Source organism: Eptesicus fuscus, chromosome 6 (genome assembly GCF_027574615.1).
Source record: "Eptesicus fuscus isolate TK198812 chromosome 6, DD_ASM_mEF_20220401, whole genome shotgun sequence".
NCBI lineage: Eukaryota > Metazoa > Chordata > Mammalia > Chiroptera > Vespertilionidae > Eptesicus > Eptesicus fuscus.
In genome coordinates this window covers 8187004-8208788 of record NC_072478.1, presented here as the reverse complement: position 1 = coordinate 8208788, position 21785 = coordinate 8187004, and the positions used below count along the sequence as shown (strand labels likewise).

Here is a 21785-nt window from a genome sequence, read left to right as displayed (position 1 = left end):
CAATTAGGTACTATCTCACACCTGTCAGAATGTCTATCATCAACAAATCAACAAACGACAAGTGCTGGTGAGGATCTGGAGAAAAGGAACCCTCATGCACTGTTGGTGGGAATGCAGACTGGTGCAGCCACTGTGGAAAACAGTATGGAGTTTCCTCAAAAAATTGAAAATGGAACTCCCATTTGACCCAGTAATCCCACTTCTAGGAATATATCCAAGAAATCAGAAACACCAATCAGAAAGGATATATGCACTGCTATATTCATAGCAGCACAATTTACCATAGGTGAGATTTGGAAACAGCCTAAGTGCCCATCAACAGATGAATGAATTAAAAACCTGTGGTACATCTACACAATAGAATACTACACTGCTGTAAAAAAGAAGGAACTCTTACCATTCGCAACAGCATTGATGGATCTGGAGAGTATTATGCTAAGCGAAATAAGCCAGTCGGAGAAAGATAAATAGCACGTGATCTCACTTATTTGTGCAATATAATGAACAAGATAAACTGATGAATAAAAATAGATCCAGAGACAGAGAATCATTGAACAGACCATCCAACCTCAGAGGGAAGGTATGAGAGGGTAGGAGTGGGGGTAAGAGATCAACCAAAGGACTTGTATGCATGCACATAAGCATAACCAATGGACACAGACAGTGTTGGGGGGAGGAGGGGGGAGGGTATATAGTGGAAGGTTGGAATGGCTGAGGAGAGGTCAATGGGGGAAAAAGGAGGCATATGTAATACTTTAAACAATAAAGAATTTTAAAAAAATTGCTCTGGTTTCCCCCAGAGCATGTATCCATCCCTGGCTTCAGAGGCACCTGAGCTGGGGGAGAAGAGCCACTGAGTGTGCCTGATCATCCAAGGTAACCAGAGATGCCACGAGCACAGGGGCTGCATCTCAGCCAGGCTTCTTGGGAGCTGCCACAGCAGAGAGCTCGCGAGCAGATGGCAGCTCAGGTGCTGGCACAGCAAGTCTGAAAAATGGTAATTCCCTAAGCACGGGTCAGCAGCAGGCGTGTTCGGGAGTGTTGGCTGCATCCCAGCCTAGGAAGACCATACACAGCGGTGAGCATTTTTCCAAGGAGGAACGGTGAAACGGGACAGTGGCTCCCAGCACACAGGGGAGCCAGGCAGAGGTGAGCTCCTGTTCCTTAGGGCTGGGCCTGGTGGAGACCAGAAGAGACTGTGGAAGGTTGGGAGGAGCAGGAGTAGGGTGACAGCAGAAGGAGGCCGGCTGTGCAGAGCCATGTGGGAGCAGGGAGCCCACGAGGAGCCCAGCACAAGTGTGGGGGCCAGGCCTGGAGAGCCAGCAGGGCTGGATGGACTACACATCAAACAGGCAGCTGAGGCTCTCTGGCAGCCTTTCCCTGGAGTCCTAGCCTCTTCGAGCAGGCTAAGGGCCCCTGGGCCACGGGGACCAGGCCTCAGCCTGGGTTTGCCAGCAACCTTGTCTATAGTATGTATACGCTAAAAATCAGTGCAAGGATGCCGGAGGGCGAGGCTGAGGCTCAGCACACTCTCAGGCACAACTTTCTTCATTTTGGCAGAAGCTGAGAGTGGGGGCAGCTTTGAGATGAGTGTCTGGATGGGCGAGGATGGGAAAGAGCCCTGGAGGATGGGCCCTAGGTAGGTAGTGCAGGGAATGCGGTGCCGGAGTTGGCAGGCAGGGTCCAACACAGGACCGATGGTCCTGGGTTTATGGGCAATCAGCCAGCCTGTGCTCTGAAGGACCCTATCCTTAGGGTTTAATGCTGGGCACTTGCCAGTCTTGAAATTCTTCTTTTTACACTTTGAAGTAAGTCAAGTTGGATGGGACAGGAAAGCCTTGGCTCATATGCCTAGGACAGGTTCTTGGCTACCCGCTCTCTACCCTGTAACCACTGCTGACCTCTGCTCCTGGCAGGGGCCTGGATGCAGTTGCCCAAAGGGTCAAGGTGGGTGCATGTGCCACGTAGCATCTCAAGCGCGGGCATGGCGGTGGCCATCCCACCCTGGGCAGGCGACCTCACACAAGTCTCAGAGGAGGTGAGATCCAGGTGCTGAGGTGTGAAGAGCCTTGGCCATCTGCCCTGGGTTGAAGCACTGGGCCCATGGGAAGGGGAGCTGCCAGGCTCACTGTCCCCAGACCCTCTGGGGCAGGGCACAGAGCCATGGGTTCCTCCAGTGGTGCCTGTCAGCCCGGACGGGGCAGCTGTCAGGTCCCAGGGGCCCAGAACTGCCCAAGGCCCATGTGGGAATCTGTGCCTAGGGGGGCACTCCCTCTGTGGGCTCTGTCCCTGGGGCTCCTATCTTCTTCCTTCCACTTCCCGAGTCTGGCTTGTGCTTTGCCTGAACTTCTGGCCACCTCGAGGCACCCTCCGCCATTAACCACAAAATACTCTGATGATTCTCCATACAAGTTAAATACTCTAATATGTGCATTTAAAACAGACTTTGTACAATGTAAAGATAAGTGGTAAAATTCACGCTAATAATTTAACATTCTAATTGTTCTTTACTTACAGTCAATAAAGAGAAAACGTTAAAATCTTGACAAGTTGAGAGAGAGACTGCAGGAGAAAGAAAAAGGATTTAATATGTACCTTTTATGGTACTTTTTCCTGCTTTTTGAACAAGAGAGCCACATTCTCATTTTGGCCCCGAAGTTTTGTGCCAGGAGACCTTCTGGGTGTGGGTCTGCTGGGGCTGGCAGCAGGACAGGAATGGCCAAGTGGTCTGTGAGGGCTGAGGTTTGGGGAATGATGCTGCTGACAACAGGCCAGGGGAGTCACTGCTGGGGCGACCAGAGTGAAGTCCCAGAAGATTGACTTCCAGGGAGGCATGGAGTGCCGAACACGGCACCCAAAGTAAAACTGGGGAGCCCAAGGCCTCAGAACACGACTACACACAAACATGCGAGCCATCAAAAAACAATCCCACACAAAACAAAACAATGGCAAACCACAAAACTGGGAAGACTATTTCCCACCCAGGCAACAGACAAAAAGTTATCCTATCCTATATAATACTAGTAAAAGCCTAATATGCTAAGTGTCTGACCATTCGACCAGTCACTATGACTTGCACTGACCACCAAGGGGCAGATGCTCTGACCGGTAGGTTAGCTTGCTGCTGGGGTCCAGTCGAACGGGACTGGGCTAGATGTGCCGGACATGCCTTGGAGCCTTCCTGCAGTTCCTCCCCGGCCCTGATCATGCACTGGTGGGGTCCCTCAGCCTGGACTGTGCCCTCTTGCAATCCGGGACCCCTCAGGGAATGTCGGAGGGCTGCTTTTGGCCTGATCCCCACAGGCCAGGCCAAGGGACCCCACCTGTGCACGAATCCGTGCACTGGGCCTCTAGTTTTAATATGAAGGTTCTTCAAAGTAACAAGAAAGAAATTCAACTCCCAGTAAAATAAAGGACATAAGTTATCCAATCATAAAACTATAAGATAATCACTGTATTAAAATATACGTATTTTTTAAGAGCAACCTCATTAATATCAAATAAATATAACTTACAACAAAAAGTCTATCCTGGTTGTGGTTCTCGATGTACCACAGCTAGGAAGGACTCGGTGCTATGAGCAGGTGGGAGCTGGGCATTGGATCCAAGGAGCATGAATAGTCAAAATAACAGAGAACATTTTAGCATTGAGAGCTTTAAAATGCACATAATGTTAACCAGGGATTGAACTTTTGAAATTCAGCTTCAGGAAAAAGTAAAGGAAGAGGGGGAGAGGATATGCCAGTTCTTAACTGCCTTGGCCAGAAGGTGACACATGTCACTTCCTGGCACACAGCCCCAAATTAAGTGCACAGGAGACTGGGAAACAGAAGGGAAGAGGAGAGCACATGAATATTCGATGAACCTGAAATGTCTATGTCACACGAAGACCCACATCGCAGCCTGGGCTCTCCCACAGAGAGATCCCAACGGGAGCCTTATAGGAAGAAGCACCTTGAGCGACAGAAGAAACCAAAGGAACCGAGAGCTGCCAAGGTCCAGCCACACCTGTGTCCAGCTCACCTGGGCCTCTCCTCCTCTTTGCACCATACATTCCTAGGGCCCTTACCCTAGGGACCCCTACCATAGGGACCCACACCAGAGCGTCCTACTCCCAGCGTGGGCCTCCATGGCCTTTCTCAGGGGACAGACGGGGTCTACCCAGGTCTGGTCCCACAATCTCAACGCTGGGAGCACTGTGCCCTGGCCTTGGCTGTCCTCACAGCTGACCAAATGCCTCACTTGGAATGCAGTATGGGCTGGCTGCTACCACATCTGTCCTCCATGACATTGGCTTTGGATCCAACACAGCCCAGTGACCAGCTCACTTATAAGGAGAGGGAGATGTGCCCTGGCCAGGCCTCCTCAGGCTACTCAGGACTCTGGTTGCAGCCTCAGGTGAGCCAGCACCTTCATGGGGTCCAGGCTCCACACTGAGGCTGCCCACACTGCTGTTTAGCACCATGTGCCTGGTCAAGTACAGAGGAAGCGGACAGCAGGCAGTCCCCTTGTGCTCAATTCTTCTGGGACTGCATTAAATCACCAGTGTGCATATGGAAGCCTCTGGCCACACTGGTGATTTAAATGCTAATGCAAATTAATTACAAATATTAACTTGCCCATTAGGATGGCTCTTATCAAAGATAACAAGTGTTGATGGGAATGTGGAGACATGGGAACCCTTGGGCCCTATTGATAGGAATGTAAAATGGTGCAGGCACTGTGGAAACGAGTATAGAGGGTCCTTAAAAAATTAAAAACAGAATTGCTTTATGATCCAGCAATTCCACTTTTGGGTATAGACACAAAAGAACTAAAAGCAGGAACTAGAACAGACAGACACTGTACACCCAGGTGCATAGCAGCATATTCACAACAGCCAAAAGGTGGAAGCAATCCAAGTGTCCATCAATAGATAAATGGGTACACAACATATGGTCTGTCTATACAATGGAATCTTATTCAGCCTTAAAAAGGACAGAAATCCTGACACCTACTACAAGATGCATGAACCTTGAAGACATGTGCTAAGTGAAATAAGCCAGTCACAAAAGGACATATACTGTATGATTCCATGTACATGGGGTGCCTAGAGCAGTAAAATTCATAGAGACAGGCAGCAGAGTTGGTTCCCAGGGACTTGGGGGAGAAGAGAGTGGGGACAGAATTTCAGTTTTGCAAGATGAAGAGTTCTGGGGATGGATGGTGGTGATGGTTGCATAACAATATAAATGTACTTAATACCACTAAACTGTGTATACTTAAAAATGGTGAAGACAGTACATTTTATGTTACATATATTTTACCAGAATTTTAAAAAAATTAAATTAAAATAAAAAAACTTCTATTGAAAAAAATTTAAAATTTCAGTTCTGCTATCACACCAGCCACATTTCAAGTGCTCAAGGGTAGGGGTTGCTGGTGACTGCTGAATGGACAGGGCAGAATTGGAGCATTTCCTGGACTGCAGAAAGCTCTATTAGACAGCCTTGCACTGGAAGGTCATCCTTTCTCACATACTCACTTTTCCTCAATCCCCTCCTCCCCAAGAGGGTTCCCTGTGTCTTAGATCAACCCACAGGACTCTCTCCTGGGTGTGCAGCCCTAAATGAGGACACAGAGCCCAGAGGGTATTAATTGTCAGGGTAACACATGCCCCAAGAACCCATCCCATCTCCTTCCACCACACTGCACTCAAGGTGGGAGGCGGAGCTCAGATCCCTCCATTGCCCTGTGCCTTGGACGAGCATGTGTCCAATGAACACTCGAAACAGGGAAAAAGACATGGCCCAGCTACTCTTTCTTAGAGCTCCTCGATGTATCTCCTAAAATCCTTTTTTGTTATGATAAAATTGGTTTCAATTTAAGAATTTTTATATTTCTTATGCTTTTCAAGAAATGAACCCAACCATCCCATTATCCAAAATTGAGGTACAGTTGGATCACGAGAATGTAAATTAATAAACTGAAGTTAACTGGCAAAACCAAGAGAAAGTTCTAGACTTCCTCCTACAGGCTCATGCCGCAGCAGGTGTATGTGACAGAGGGATCCACCAGACCAAGGCGGATTCGTTCCACCAGCCTCAGGAAGAATTCACCTGGGATACTCCCAACTTCCAAGTCCTTGGCATACTTCTCAAGGATAATTCTAGATGTGCTGTTGATGAATTAAGTACTGTTACCATCATGATAGCAAAACCACATTTTATTTAGTAACTGGACTGTTCACTTCCCCATTATCTCATTTAATCTTCACCCTGAAATGGAAATTGTCAATCCATTTTAAAGATGAGAAAACCAAGGCTCATAAGACTGGGGTACACAGCCCCACTGCTTTCCAATTCCCCAGCTTTGGGCTTCCCTGCCCACCTCCAGCCCCCTGCAAGCGCCTGCTCCTTCCACAGATCTGTCCTTCCCACCAAGGTCCTACACACAGGATGAACCCTGCTCCTCCCTCCCACCCTAGCTCTCCCGACTGGGCTCAGCTGAGCTAAACACTGCCCCTAGGGCTTGCACTTTGGAGACTGGATGCCTCACATCCTCAAGGTGACCCTGACCAAGCATCAAGCAATGAGGGGAAGGCTCTCCCATACAGACAGGGAAGAGGCAGGACTGCGCCCTCTTCTGGCCAATTAGGCAGCATCCTCGTGCCTCCTGGGGTGGGGGGTGGGGACTGTAATGTGGGGGCAACTCCTTAATCTCTCCTGTTGGGTAAACAAGGGGGTGACACCTTAATCTCTCCGTATTGGGCAGACAAGGGGCAAGTGCCTCATCATGCCCCAGAAGGCACATGTGGCACACAAACACCCCATTACATAGCACAGCTTCGCAGGGAGAAACGGATCCCCGCTTCAAGCTTCCATTCCTCTGCCTACTCCAGGAGAAGCCTGGATGGGTGTTGATCTGTCTGTCCCCTTGGGGGACACACACCGATATCCCTTTTTTATTGCTTTACATTTTACTTTTAGGTTACCTCATGTAAAGTGAAGTTATTTCCTTTGTAAATAAGCTTAAGTTTTAAAAAGTCAGTTCATTTATAGGAAAATACACAGTCCAGGCACAGTGCAGTGTGGCAAAAACAAAGAAAATGGAGACAAATGACTGGCGTTTGGGGAAATGGCCTCCGTGTGTAAACAACCTTGCCACGTCAGAATATGCCCCATTGACAGATGAGAACACTCAGGTTCAGCATGGCTGATGGGAAGGTTACATTTTCTCACCCGTGGACCCAGAGCGCTTCCCTGAAGCCACATCACTCATCCCTAGATCCACTAGGAAACCACAGAAAGCACAGGTGCCCACCTGCACCTCCCTCACCCTGCCCCACTTACAATGTTCATGAGTGTGAGCAGGTACTTCTGCACGTGCTCCTTCCCGTGGAACTGGACCACAGAGTCATCCACACCCAGCAGGACCTCGATGTTGTAGTCGTCATCGGCAGCATGTCTGCGTGCCCTGCGCCTTGAGCTGTTGACCCGTTCCTCCAGGATGCCCAGGGTACGGCTGAGGCTGTCCAGGCTGCCAAGGGAGGCCCCTGGAAAGACAGAGGGCACAGTGCGCAGCTGCAGCCGGGCTCACCAGGGACACAGCAGCAGCAGGACAAACTCGGCACCTGCCCGGCACCAGCTTGGCCATCACCTTGCTGCAAACTTACATTCTTGTCCCATTTTACAAAATCACAAACTGAGTTTCAGAGATGGCAATATGATGTGCCAAGTCAGCTCAAACCCAGCAGTACACAGATCAACAACTCGGCCATTGCAGAGCCCTGGTCTGGCACCCGGTGACAAACAGAGAGGCCAGGAAGCTGGGCTGCCCAGCCAGGAGTAGGTTCAGGGTGGCAGAGCCAGAAGATTAAGTACACACTCAACACTTGAGAAGGGTTGTCCAGGTGCCAAAGGACTGGTCTCCCAAGTGTGGCCACCCTTGTTATTTTTTAATATGTTTTTATTGATTTCAGAGAGAGGAAGATGAGAAGGAGAGGGCTAGGAACATCAATGATGAGAGAGATTCATTGATGAGCTGCCTCCTGCACGCCCCCTACTAGGGATTGAGCCCACAACCCAGGCATGTGCCCAACCGGGAATCGAACTAGTGACCTCCTGGTTCATGGGCTAACCCTCAACCATTGAGCCACACTGGCTGGGCAAGGCCACCCCTGGAGAAACTGAGGTCCAGCCCAGGTCGTGTATGTCCCACACTGTCTTCTCAGGCCTCCCTTTCAGAACTGCCTGCTCAGTCCTCCACTGAAGCAAGGCCCCTCACTCTGGGCCAGGTCCACCCATCCCACTCCATGGTCAAGACCTCCCATAAGCACCCTTCCCCAGGCGAACAGTTTATGGCTGGTCCCAAGCCAAGGAGATGGGTGGTTGCCTGAATGAGCTGTGCAGGGACCAGGACAAGACCTTCTCATGACAGCTCCCTCACAGTCTTCTGGGCCAGGGTCTCGCCTCCAGCCCCCACAGGTTTGACACCTGGCCCGGGCTGGGGGAATAGGGCCTAAGGGGCGTCAGCTGAGAGGCCCAGGGCCCCAGGATGTTATTTCAGCATCTGAACAGCTGTAGCTGCCAGCTCAGTTCCCTTTGCCTTTCCCACTGGGCTTGGGTCCGCCCTGGACTGTTCCCTGACCCCAGGGTCCTGCTTCTCCTTGGCATTCCCTGAGTGTGAGGGAAGGGTTTTCAGCGACTCCTGCCTTTGAAGGGACCGTGGACCTCAGGTCATCATGACATCACCAACCAAGGGGGTGGTGTCCAGGCCCTGTGGCCCCTGAAGGTGAAGGTGGTGCTGAGAGACCAGCTCAGCTTTCAGTACCCCTGAATAGCACCCCTCTTAAGAGTCTTCCAGAAAAGTCTTCTCACTTGGCCCCAAAGCCTTTTGTTTGCTGCCTCCTCCATGCGGGGACAGGACTCCCTGCACGTCACAGTGCTGCGTGACAGGGCTTCTGAAAGCAGTATGGCCACTCATGGACAGGTTGGGCAGCCTGCCGCTGGGTGGGTCCTGCTCCACCACTCAGCCCTGCCCAGACGTCACTCACGCAGTACAGGCAACAGGCATTTTTGGGGTGCATAACTGTCCCCATTTTATAGACTGGAGGGCTGATGGAACCCCCTGCATGGCTGACTCTCAGCCAGGAGCTTTCTCCTTTACACCTGCTGTCTGTTAGCTTTGAGGCACAAACCTGCAACTAGGTCACAGCACAGAGACCAAGCAGAGAAAGTGGACTCCACGGCGCTCTAAGAAAAAGTGTGTTGAAGGAGGTACAGGAGCAGTGTGTGGAGCAACAGAGAAGAGGAATCAGTCAGGTCAGGACTGAGTAGCATCTTGCATTCCTGCATGTCCTGGGGTTCTTGTGTCCCCCCTCCCCGCCCTGCAGTCCCCTGCGCACTGGATATATGCACACACACATGCACGCGGCCAGGGCAGCTCTGGGGAGGCAGGCGTGCAGCATCCCCCTGCAGAGCCAGTGCCCCGCTGGGCTTCTTGGAGACGAATCAGGAACATCCTTGTTGCTCCCAGAGGACAGATCGGTGACTTAAATCTGATGGGGGTTTGAGGAATCGCTATTCTATTTTTACACATTTATTTCTTTGCATTTCTAACAAGCAGGGACAGCTCACCTTCAGAACCACCTTGGGAAGCACAAAAATAGTAATAATCCATGCAACGCTCCCCTGGGGAAGAGGCTGGATGTTGTCATCTGCCCCTACGGAGCCAGGGGTCACTGACGGGTGGTCCCTGGGCAAAACCAGCCCAGGAAGCCACTTGTTAGGGCCACGCGGTATTTTAAAAATACCTTACTTGGTTGACAGTATTTAAAAATTGGGAAATTTATTGTTAAACAAAATCTAGAATAGCCAGTTTCTCTGGGGAATTACAAGATGGGATCATGGGACAGGTGGGTGGTTATCATGTCAACACTAGGCTGTGGAGAGATGATCACACCTGGAGACAGGGCACACAGGACCATGTCTCTAGGCCACCTGGCCTGCTGCCCTCCTGGCCCCCTAACCCAAGGAGTCACATATAGGTCAGTGACTGCTGGGGGCAGGGGGCGGGCGTGCAATGGGGCTGCCACTGGGGCAGAGCTGTCTGGGCCAGACCTTATAGCTGCTTTTGCCAAACAAGCATGGTTTTTAATTATGTTACAGGTCCATCAAAAACAATGCTTTCTAAATATTCATTAGATGTTATAATTATTATTTTAGTCATGATTATTTTGGGGGTAAATTGAACCTAATGTTCTAGAACACCCCAATCCCCAAAGGCCCAGCCCCTGTAGAGATGTCCCAAAGTGGAGGTCAAGGTAATGACCAGGAGAGGAAGACAGGGCCCCTCAGGCCTCCTGGCAAGTGACAACACCCCCCACCCCCCCCCCGCCACCCAGCCCCTGGAAGCCCCAGTGGTGTGCAGGCCAAGAAGGGTATAGGGAGCAGCCCCAAGGTGATTAGTGTCTGCCAAGCGTCCGGCCACGTGAGCTCTGATGGAACCCATCACCTGTCAATCTTGGATGCCTCTTCAGTTTCCCTATCGTGGGATTAGTCCTGAAGCCTAAGCCATGCAGAGACCCCAACCACAGCCCGATCCTAGGAGGCCTGTCCCTCAAGCTGAGTCCTGCTGCGAGGACCTCGAGCCAGAGGCAGGCTCCTGCCCAGCCCTGGGTGGGAGACCACGGGATTCCCTACCACCAACTCCGTCCTTCGAGGCCACCTACCTGTACTGATAGCCTACCTGGCCTAAAGGCCTCTGCTCCTCCTGGTCCCTGGGGGCCCGGGGAGGGCCCTCATCCACTCTCCCCTCCTCCCCGGAGCTCCTGCAGCTCACAGGCAGCCTGCTAAGCAGGTGGCATGCGCTCACCCAGCCCTTTGGCTCCAGCCCTCATTACGGGCCCAGGCCTAGGCCCAGGCCCAGACAACGAGCTGTCCGTGTTGCCCATCTCCTGCTGTCCCTGCGCATAGCCCCCAGCCATGAGGAGAAGTCACCAGTCCTCCTTCCAGCCGTTCATGGCAGATGGAGAAGACTTGCCCCTGAGCAGAGGCTCCCCTGCCTTTCCAGTGGGTAACCACAGGGATTTAATTTCCTGGCATTCCCTGTTTTGAGAGACTTTCCTGGAAGGCAGCTGGGACTACTTTCCTCATGTCTCAGGAGGCAGTCCCCATTTCTTTTTTTTAAATATATTTTTAAATTGATTTCAGAGAGGAAGGGAGAGGGAGAGAGGGATAGAAACATCAGTGATGAGAGAGAATCATTGATAGGCTGCCTCCTGCACACACCCCACTGGGGATTGAGCCTGCATGTGCCCTGACTAGGAATTGAACTATGACTTCCTGGTTCATAGGTTGATGCTCAACCACTGAGCCACGCCCCCCAGGCTGTCTTTCCCACTTTGGATGGGGTCTTGCCTGCCTCAGTTTCCACAGTGCCCCACAGGTAATTAACTGCAGGGCTGTGAGGAGCCAGGCAAAGAGGCAATAGGAGAAAACGCAAGGAGAGTCAGGTTGTCCCCTTGGGAGCTGAGAGCTGGGCTGGAAGGAGAGGTAGGTGAGCAGGGCCACTGGGTTGGGGAGCAGAAGCTAACCTGAGGTGACTGGTAGAGGAGCAGAAGCCGGCACAAAAGCCAGCTGTAAGTCACTCACAGACATATCTAAAGCCCTGGCTGGTTTGGCTCAGTGGATAGAGTGTAGGCCTGTGGACTGAAGGGTCTGGGTTCGATTCCAGTCAGGGGCACATGCCCAGGTTGTGGGCTAGATCCCCAGTGTGGAGTGTGCAGGAGGCAGCCGATTCACGATGCTCTCTCATCATTGATGTTTCTATCTCTCTTTCCCTCTCCTTTCCTCTCTGAAATCAATAAATATATATTTTTAAAAAGTCACCCACAGACATAACTAAAAGAAAATGATGCAGGAGGAGTTAACACAAATGGTGTGATGAGAGGTACCATGTAACTGCCAATGAAAAGAAACCAGGTGTAACAACATTTATGTGATAAAATATAATCCAAGGTATTAAAGGGACCAGCTGATAAATAATTCATTGAGAAGATGTAAACGGTACGAAACAATGCACCTGGTAGAGCGCCAATCTGATACAAGGAGAAATAGACATGCTAGAGTTCTATGCGCATTTTAATACATCTATTCCAGAAAACAACGGATCAATTAGATGAAAGGTGAGGTAGGGCTGGAGAGGATTTGAATTACTAAAACGAATTAATGTTTAAGCCTAACAATCAGAAAACGTGCCCTTTTCAAGTACACATGGAAAAAAGCCCCAAGTTCTTCTACACATTAGGACAAAAAGAAAACTTAAGAATTGTGTCTTCAGTCACCACCAGGACAAAATCAGAGAAAAAAAGGAAGGCCCTCAAACCCTAAACAACAAAAATTAAAAACAGACTTCTAACAAGCCTAGACTAAATAAATAGAAAATATAAATTCTAATCATTGGCTCAAGTACAAAACCTGAATAAACCTCAGAAGAAATTGCAAAAGTAGAAAAAAAAAAAGCTCAGGTTTTATGGGAGAGTTTTACTAAAGCCACAAGGAATCGACATTTCTCATCGTACACCCAACATTTCCTGGTACAATACCTTTCACATATATAGCAACAACCATCTAGGAAACAGAATGGAAAAAAGGGCTTATCAATTATAGCAACAAAGCCCACAAAATATCTAGAAAGAAACAAAAAGAATGGAAGTACAAAGACGATACAAAACGTAACACAGCACAGGCTAAAACTCTCCAAAAAACACACACTCTGCTGGATCACAAGCGGATTCTCCTCCAAATTAATCTATACATTTAACACAATCTTCATCAAAGACTTGCTGAATCCTAACAAAGTAATTCCAAAATTCAACAGGAGGGTGACATTTAATACAATAGCCAGAGATATATTGAAAAAGGACAGTGATGAGGGGGTACTTACCTTGCAAACAGAACATATTACAAAATAACATTAATTAGAAACTAGTGGCACCGTGCCATGGAAGACAGGGCAATGGAACTGAATGCAAAGTCCAAAAACAAAGTTTAAGCATAAGAGACGCTTCTGAGTACAAATGGCAGATTGAACACAAACATCCAATTCAGCTCCCTCTTGGCACCCCATGACACCTTTAGTAAAGGGATTCTTTTTTTAAATCACAAGTCTACAAGTACATGGAAAGCAAGAGAAGAAAATGACAGAACTGTTAGAGGCTGGACAGCACATGACCATGTAGTCATAGACTTCATATATCTGAGAAAGGTGGACCCCAACCTGGCCATGAAGAGAGCCAGGATTCTACACAGTAGAATCCTCAAAAAAGCACCAAGTTCTTCTGCAAGTGGGAGTGAAGGGCAGATTGGCATAAGTAGGACTAGTTGATAGCTATCCCCGCCCCCTCCCCCAACCCCTATCCTGTGCCCCAGTGATAGCTGCAATAATAACACTGCATTGTTCTGGAAGCTCATTCTCTCTTGAAAAGGTGGGAGAGGGGAGTCTCTGGGCTGCAGGCACCAGCTGTAGTTGAGAGCATAGGTACAATGCTACAAACAGGAGGACTGAAAGAAGGCTGAGACACCAGCCTGCTTCCACCATTCGACCCCTGCAATGCTGGTCCTTAGGCCTTTACCCCTCAGGATAGTGGGAAGGGTCTTGTCTAGTGAATCTGACTAACCAAAGACCGAAAGGCAGTATCAACGTCCACGGTTCCCCCAACCTACAAGAGTCACCTCTTCTGCTGCCCAACATTATGCATGAGCAGCCCATCAAGCATCACCCACTTTCAGGGGGGAGCCCCAGGCTTGACAGATGGAGAGCAAGTTAAAGCAAAATAGCCAAAAAGAGGAAAACGGAAGAAATAGAGTGCACAGGAAGGTGGGGAAACCTGTCATTAGTAAGCTCTGAAAGTATTACATCCATTAAGCAAGAACAGGATGAGGACAATTAAAAGGCTTCTTGGAAACTAAAAGAGCTTCAGCAGAAATGGTAAACTCAGTGGAAGTACTGGGATGATAAAGCTGAAAAAACCCCAGAAAGTAAAAAGTAAGACAAAGACATGAACAATCAGGAAAGAAGATAAGAAAATTAGAAGATCAGATCCGAGGTGTATCATTCATTTAATAGAAGCTCTATAAAGACAGGAAGGAAAAAACAGAAAGGAAGGAATTAATAAAATAATTCAGAAAAGTTTCACACAACCGGAAAGTGTTCCCAGACTGAAAGGGCCCAGTTAGTACCCTACACAGTCGATAAAAACAGACCCACACCATGGCACATCATCTTGAAATTTCAAAACACAGAGAAGATTCTATAGACTTTCACAGAGAATAAGATGGGGCCGAGGGAGGCAGTTACTGAACAGGTCACAAAGGATTAGAGTCTGCATGTTTCAGACTCCCCCAAAGCAGCAAAACAATAGAGCAAAGACCTCAAAATTCTAAAGGAAAACTTTCTCAACTGGAATGCTATATCCAAACAAAGTCTCAGTCAAGTATGAAAGTGGAATAAAGATATTGCCAGACATATAAGTTCTCAAAAGTTTTACCTGTCTAGCACTGCTTCTGAAGAAGCTACTGAAGGATGTACTCCTTCAAAACAAAAGAGGCAACCAAGAAAGTAGAACAGAGAGACAGAAAGCAGGAGACCAACAGGAGTGGAGGAGGATCCCTTGGCGGAGGGTGAAAGGTGAACCCAGGATTTCAGCCCTGCACCAGATTGGAGGGCAACTGACCACACTGCAGCAATGTCACTGGTCAGAGACAGACTATCACCGCCACAACCCCCACGTCCATCGGGTCAGCTTCTCAGCCTGAGGACAGATGCCCAGGAGAACCTGGCCCAGATTCTCAGCAGTACTTGGCTTGTGACCACGTGCTGACGAGAGTCTCTCTCCTTGTGCTGTGCTGAGGACACACATGTCACTCACAAAAGTTCTCAATTCTCCCTGGGAGCTGGAGATGGGCCAGGGTAGGTGCAGGAGCAGGGAGTACAGAGCAGCCTAATCCCTCTGACCACCCTCCTGCTGCAGGTCAAGTGCCTGGTCCATATGGCTATGTGCCCGATGGTGGAGAAATGTGTTCCCCAAGACTCACTCATGACCTTGCTCACGATTTCCCCAGAAGTGGCTTGTCACCTCCCAGAGAAGTGGAAGCGGACCACAACTCCGCTCACCTCCTCCTGTAGCCTCTGTCCAGTGGGGACAGCGCTGCCCTCTCCTTGCACTGCTGGTGTGTGCTTGCCCTCTGTTTTAATATTAATGTCCTCTGATATTAATTTATATGTAAATTTTAAATAGCTGATCAAATAATAAAGTAGTAAATAAAGTTGGTAAATGATAAGGTAGCAATTCAAAACCGGGTGATTTGGCAAATAGTAGAAGTGGAGCAGGTATGGACATTGGGGTGAGCTGATAATACTTAATTATGTGCAAGAGCACATGATAGCCCAGCATTTCCACTTTTGGATCGAGGTCCTAAAGACATAGGGTGTCTATAAGCTCTCCTAGTCCCCTCCTCGAACCGACCTTGCTTTGTGAGCCATTTCCACTCCTCTGGATGGGGTGTGTAGACGGGCGTGCTCGTACAGGTCCCTAAGCAGCTGCTGCTTGTGGTAGTATGGCTTGGATAGGTTGAGGGAGCTGGAGGTAACCTGGGTGTCATCAGTAGGGGAGCAGAGAGGCTAAATTCGGTGGGTGCATGCCACCCAGTGCTAGGAAGAGGTTAGAAGGGTGACCCACACATAGATGAATAGATCTTAAAAACAGAGTGCCGAGTGCAAAAAGTAAGAAACATAATGAGATATAAAATGCAGCACAGGTTATGTCCATTAAAAACACACACTCAAGAAGCAACACTGGTTTTGCAAAAATATACACTGACAAAAGGATACACTTGGACCTCAAAATGGTTATTCACTGCAGGAGAAAGGGGAGGAGAGAAAGTGGGTGGTAGAGATTAAGTGGTTTCTTCTTATTATTTGTAATACTCACCCAAGGATATGTTTTTATTGATTTAAGAGAGGGAGAGGAAGGGAAGGGAGAGAGAGAGAGAGAGAGAAACATCAATCAGTTTCCTTCAATAATGCCCCAATTAGGGATCTACTGGGGATGGAACCCCCAACCTGGGTATGTGCCCTGACTGGGAATCAAACTCATGACACGTTGATGCACAGGATGACGATCCAACCAACTGAGCCACCCTGGCCATGGCAAGTGGTTTCTTCTTTTAATGGTGTTGGTCAACTGCTTAGATGGAGAAGGGAATGATCAAATCCTGTTTCACATCTTAAGCAAAAACAAATTCTAGGTACATTGGGGGCCTGGGATGATGAACATTAAATCACATAAGTGCTTTTTTATGATCTTCATGTTGGGCAGGCTTTGGACTCCAAGGCCAGTGCACCTTCTGTCCCCCTACAAGCCCCCGTAACTACTCCCTGCTAGTGTTTCATTCTGCAAGACCTGTGATCTGCTGCCGCCCCTGCCATCAAGCATGTGGATGACCACACATAGCCCTCCCCGCCCCCATGCTCAGATCCAACAGCTTCAATCCCTACAACCACCCTGTGCAGAAGGGAGCGTGAGACTTAGGGAACCAGACGGAGGCCATGAGGATAGAGCACCAGCCAAGCTCTCCCACAGCCTCTGCAGGCCCCTGCAAAGTAAAAGGCCAGGCCCGAGGGGTATCATCCATTTAACAGACGCTCCAGGGAGACCTAAGTCTTAGGCGCCAGAAGCCTTGAGGAGCATGCTGCACCCCCAGCCTGGGGAGGTAATCTGGAGGAACGCCATCCCTCCATTTGTTAACGACCAGGAGACAATCCCTCTGTGACTGCAAATTCCCCTAAAGATGATCATTAAGATAAAATATGTTTATGTAAAAGCATAATCAGGACACGGCAGAAGCCCTTTTTGGAGGCAGGCAGGCTCTTAGGCTCTGGGAAACAGAAAGCAGACTCAGCCCCGCGGGGGCCATCACCACAGGCCCCTTTGGTGAGCTTTATTAAAAGAAGCTCATTAGGTTTATTTCATTTAGCCCTTTATAAGTTTATTATAGAATTGGAATTACTTTTTTTCAACGCAGGCAGACATAGCTCATCCAGTGTGGGAGTGGAGTGAGGGAATGGGGAGAGGGCTCTTTGGGCCACAGATGTAACAGTTGTACTGAATCTCAGACAGGAGCTGGAAGGCCATATTACCTTGATTCCCAAGCCTGCTTATCTTGCCAGAACTTCAGGCTCTGATGTTCTCCCCACCCCAGACACATCCCTGGGAAGTAAGGGGAACTATGTGATGCCACTGTGGCCCAGCAGGTGTTGAGGCCACTGACATTGAGCCCAAGGCAGATGGGCCGTGCTGAATGACCAGGGCTCTCATGGCCCCTCCTGGGCTCCATGCAACAGGGCTTGGAGTCCGTGGTCTGCAGCCCTTACACAGCATCCCAACAGCCTACCCTGCTGCCCTGCCCTCCGACAGCAGCCAAATGGCCTAGACTCCTCCCCACCTGTCCACTCTCCCCCACCCTTATACCCTCCTCTGCTGGCTTCTGAAGACCACCTTCCCCCAGGAAGAGTTCCTTCAGCAACCAGGTCCCTTGGGGTTGGGGAGGGCAGAGCAGAGTGCCCAGGTGAACTCCTAGCCAATGCAGGGCAGGTCACCGAGGCCAGGCAGCCTCCAAGGCACCTCTGTGGCCATCAGCAGGGAAGGTGTGCTGGTTCCCAGTTACATCCTCACTGCTGCTCCCCAGCACGCAGCAGCCAGATGGCTGGATACAATGTGAGACTGGCAGATTGTTTAATGCAAATATTTACTGTGAACTTCAGAACAAAACACAGACACCTAATGGTCCCAACAGAAGGTAGGATTCCCTAGGATTTCATTTTGGAGGTGGGAGATGTGGGAAGCTGCCGCTGGGTGATGACAGCCAACATCCATGCACAGCTAGTACCTGCATGCCAGGCCAGGATCCCCAATACCAACCCTGAACACACACTGGAGCCCTAGATTTGGACATCCAGCAGCCTCCTGGGCACTGATCCCCACTGAGTTGGTGTGGAAGGCCCTCAGGCACCCCACAGTCAGAATTAAGGACTGAATGTCTCCTCTGCTCAAGTCTAAACCTACAGCTGTACCATCCATCTTGGGGCCTGGCATCTGTGTCCATGTAGGCCCACCCTAGGAGCAGGGCCTGATTCTTCCCCAACCACAAAGTCGGCATGTCCCTCACCATAAGGGTCTCTGAACCTGGCCCCCATCCTCTCTGCCTTTGCCCTAGATCAAGCTCCACCAGAAACCAGATCCTATGAATTCACATTCCAAGTATTTCTCTCCAGTTGCCAGCCTCCGTTTCCCCTATTGGCCCTTCATGTTCTCAGATGTTGATCAGTGTAGCATACCAGGTGGGCAAGGGCACTGCAGGGTCCTGTGCTTTGGGAGGGACCCGATGCTAATAGGCAGCAGGAGGTATGGGATGCTGCCCAGCCCTGCACAAGGCCATCCCTTGCCAGGCCATGCAGAGATGCACAGATGCTCAGCAGCCTGCCTGCGCTCCCAACCACAGCCTAGAGCTGGACTGTCCCCAGTGCCCCCTAAACTTTCTGCATCCTTCCTGACCCCTCCTAGAGCCTGGACACACAGAGGTGCTAGAGCCAGGACACATGGCTCCTCTGGGCTGATGCTGGGACTCAGAGTGGCACTGTAGCATGGGCCACACTGTCCCACCAAGCCACCTTCCCTAGAGGGAGAATTCTAGACTTCCTCATTCTCAGCAAGAGAGGAAAAAGCACCCTCTGTTGACAATAAAGATGACCTTGGCAACATGGGGCGTGGGGCTTTACAGAGTTCCCAGGGAACAGGATTGGACCCTCTTATGCAGATGGAGAGATGAGCCCCAGAAGGTCACGCTCTGCCCAGGACCTCCCAGCAGCCAGGCGCAGCAGTAAGGTGTCTGCCTCTGGAACCCAGCAGTGCCTAATGCACCCTAGCCCCTGAGTCTCCAACAAGCCAGGCAAGGACGGAGAGGAGAAGCAGGGAGAGTTTGTGGCAGCATTAAGAAGCCTGAGCTGCTTGGCACCCTGAAGGGCCTCTCAACCTGTATTGTTGGTGGCTTGCTATGAAGTGGACTTTTCAGATGCTCTAAATGGCACGTGTGCTGCACTATAGGAGGGGGACCCCAAGGGTCCATTTTCAGGGCCACTGTGCACCACGGTGCCCTGCATAGCTCCAGGGATGGGGTGACCTTCGCATGGCCTCTGCAAGCACATGCATGCTCTGGGGGTACACATGCACGGGCCCTTTCACCTCAAACCGTGCTGTGGACCTTGCAGGAGGATAGGAAGGTCCCGAAGGTCTGAGGGACAGAGAGCTCTGCCAGGACAGATGGCGCATTGCCTACTGTTCTTTGTGTCTATCCCTGTCCAAAGCCAGACCAAGGAGCAGAAGTGACCAGGACTGTCCCTATCCCCCGTGCCTGGGGTCAGAAGGGCAGAGGGTTGACCCTGGGGCACTGGAGTCTTTTGACTGACAGTTGGGGACACCCATGGGACTCTCCTATACCCCACTGCCTCTGGGGAGACATCTGGAGGGGCAGGCACCTTAGATGAGCCCAGAGAACAGCTCCACATGCTTATCCCTTCCCAGGGCCTCTTACCTGAGTCCTGCCGGCCCAGGCACCTGGCAAGTGTCAGAAACACGCTGACCCTCCCGCGTCCTTCCTGTCAGGCACAGGAGCGTGTGCTGAGCTTCTCCTCTCAGACCCACCTCTCCCAGGGGTAAAGCCCACGGTGCAGATGGGGGCAGTGCTGGGAGGCCATGGCCATAGCCACCAGTCCTGAAGGCACAGCTTATCTTCTGATGTGAGCTCAGTGGCTTCAGAAGCTGGGGGGAGGGAGGGGAGGGAGGGCAGGGAGCACTGATTAGCCCTGATGGACCTCACAATCCCTCTCCATGAGGTTTCCTGCCTTAGGAAGACCACGCCTGCAGTCACTGAGGAGGAAGTGAGGGAACCCCCTGCTCCCGAGAGACTGGAGCCGACAGGCAGACACGCTGTGCTCCCCACACAGCACGGAGCCTCCTGTCGGACCATGGTGCTGCCGGGGTTTAATGGGGTTTAATGGGATCAGCTCCATTTTGAGAAGGGAGGAAATGAAAAATCAGAGCAAATGCTGAATTCTTATAAATTTAATCCGTGAGGCCACATCACACGGGCTAAATGCACCCCACACCTGGATCCCTTGGCCACCAAGGGCAGCCCTTGCAGAAAGGATGGTGCAGGGCCAGGTCCCCAGGCCCCTGGCTGCCCTGGACACAGCAAGGGCTCCAGGGGACAGGACGGGTAGCTGATCGGGCAGACTAGAAGCTTCACATGATACTCTCCTGGCAAAGGCCTGGGTTTCATTCCTGGTTAGAAGCAGATACACCCTGGTCAGGTCTCTGCTCATCAGCTCCTGGACTACAGTGCTCCTGCCTGGCCCTGCAAGGGTGCCAGGCCAGCAGCGTGATGAGTGCTGTGGATCATACGGCAGGACTCACTCAGAGGCACCTCAAGGACTGCGGGGACCGCTGCTCCCAGCTCCCGCAGCGCCAAGTGGGGCGGGAAGGCTCTGCACGCCCCAGCCTTGCTCCGCTGCCCACCTTGCCTGCTGACTTGTCCCACCCCTGACGCTCACACAGGCAGCTTCCCGAGGCAGGAAATACTACTCAGGGTGCCCGGCCTGGCTACTGCTGTCTGCCTGGCAAACCCTGCTCCGCCTTTAAGGTTTAGTCCAACCTTCCTCCTGACCACCTGCGTCCCCCAGACCTTCACCAGGCCAAGGTTGTGACTCCTTCCTGGACTCCCAAAACCTTTGTTCTTCCCTTAGTCACGTTGTCCAGTACCTACTCTCTGCCAAAGCCCATGCAGCACAATCTCCATTATAGCACCGTCGCATTTGCTGATTTGCTCTCATTTGTCCCCCCGACACACACACTCCCTGCATGCACAAACATACATGTACAAGCACACACATGCTTACACACAGACATATACACAAGTTCCCCCACCCAAACACATGCTCATATACACGCATGCATGCTTATTCACACACACACACTCAGCAGTGAATTCATGAAAGACGGAGCCCCCTTTTAAGCCTCTCCAGGTGCCCGAGACACCTGTGTGGGCCTTGGAGAAAATAAATCAGTAAACTGGGGCCAAAACAGCCCCCGGGATGTATGGACACCGCTGTCACCCTTATGGTACTTATGAGCAAACCGAGGGGGGGCAGGAGCGGCTGCAGGTGTGGGAGCAGCCACAGGGAACACTTGCTGGGCACGAACAGTCCTGGGCAGCGTGTGAAGGTGCATGCGCTTCCTTCCAGACCGTTGTCTCAAGGATGGAGGAGGGGGCAGCCAAGCCCAGGAGGCTGTAAGGGTGGGGCAGGGGGGTACTGCACATCCGTGCCAGCCTGGCGTGCGGTGGGTGCTTCTTTCTGCTACTGACCTTCTCCCTCCTCCTGGGAGAGCCGTTGCCATGGCTCCCAGCACATCCTGGCAATCTGCAGACACCGCCTGACAACACGCTGCTGGCCCAAGCCACAGGCTATACATCACGCTAAAGTGACCCTCCTGGGGGTATCCCTGATCCTTGGGTTCCCTGCTATGCCAGCCACAGGATTCAGTGCCTGCAGGGCTGGTGTGTGGTTAGACAGGATGTGTCTCACGGTGACCCCCTTTCTTTCTTTGACCCAAACACACCTTGTTAACTACTGAACCCAGAAAAATGGTCTGCATTTTCAAAAAGAAATATGCTCTCTCATTTTCCCCT

General features: G+C 50.8%; 1 protein-coding gene across 1 annotated transcript in view; it reads right to left on the bottom strand.

Moving 5' to 3' along the window:
* Positions 1-21785, bottom strand: part of ADAMTS2 (ADAM metallopeptidase with thrombospondin type 1 motif 2) — a 255810-nt gene that overhangs the window by 105884 nt on the left and 128141 nt on the right. Inside the window, exon 4 of the mRNA XM_008151418.3 lies at positions 7332-7534. Within this exon, the coding sequence (XP_008149640.2) occupies positions 7332-7534 (203 nt within the window). The remainder of the gene's footprint in view (positions 1-7331; positions 7535-21785) is intronic.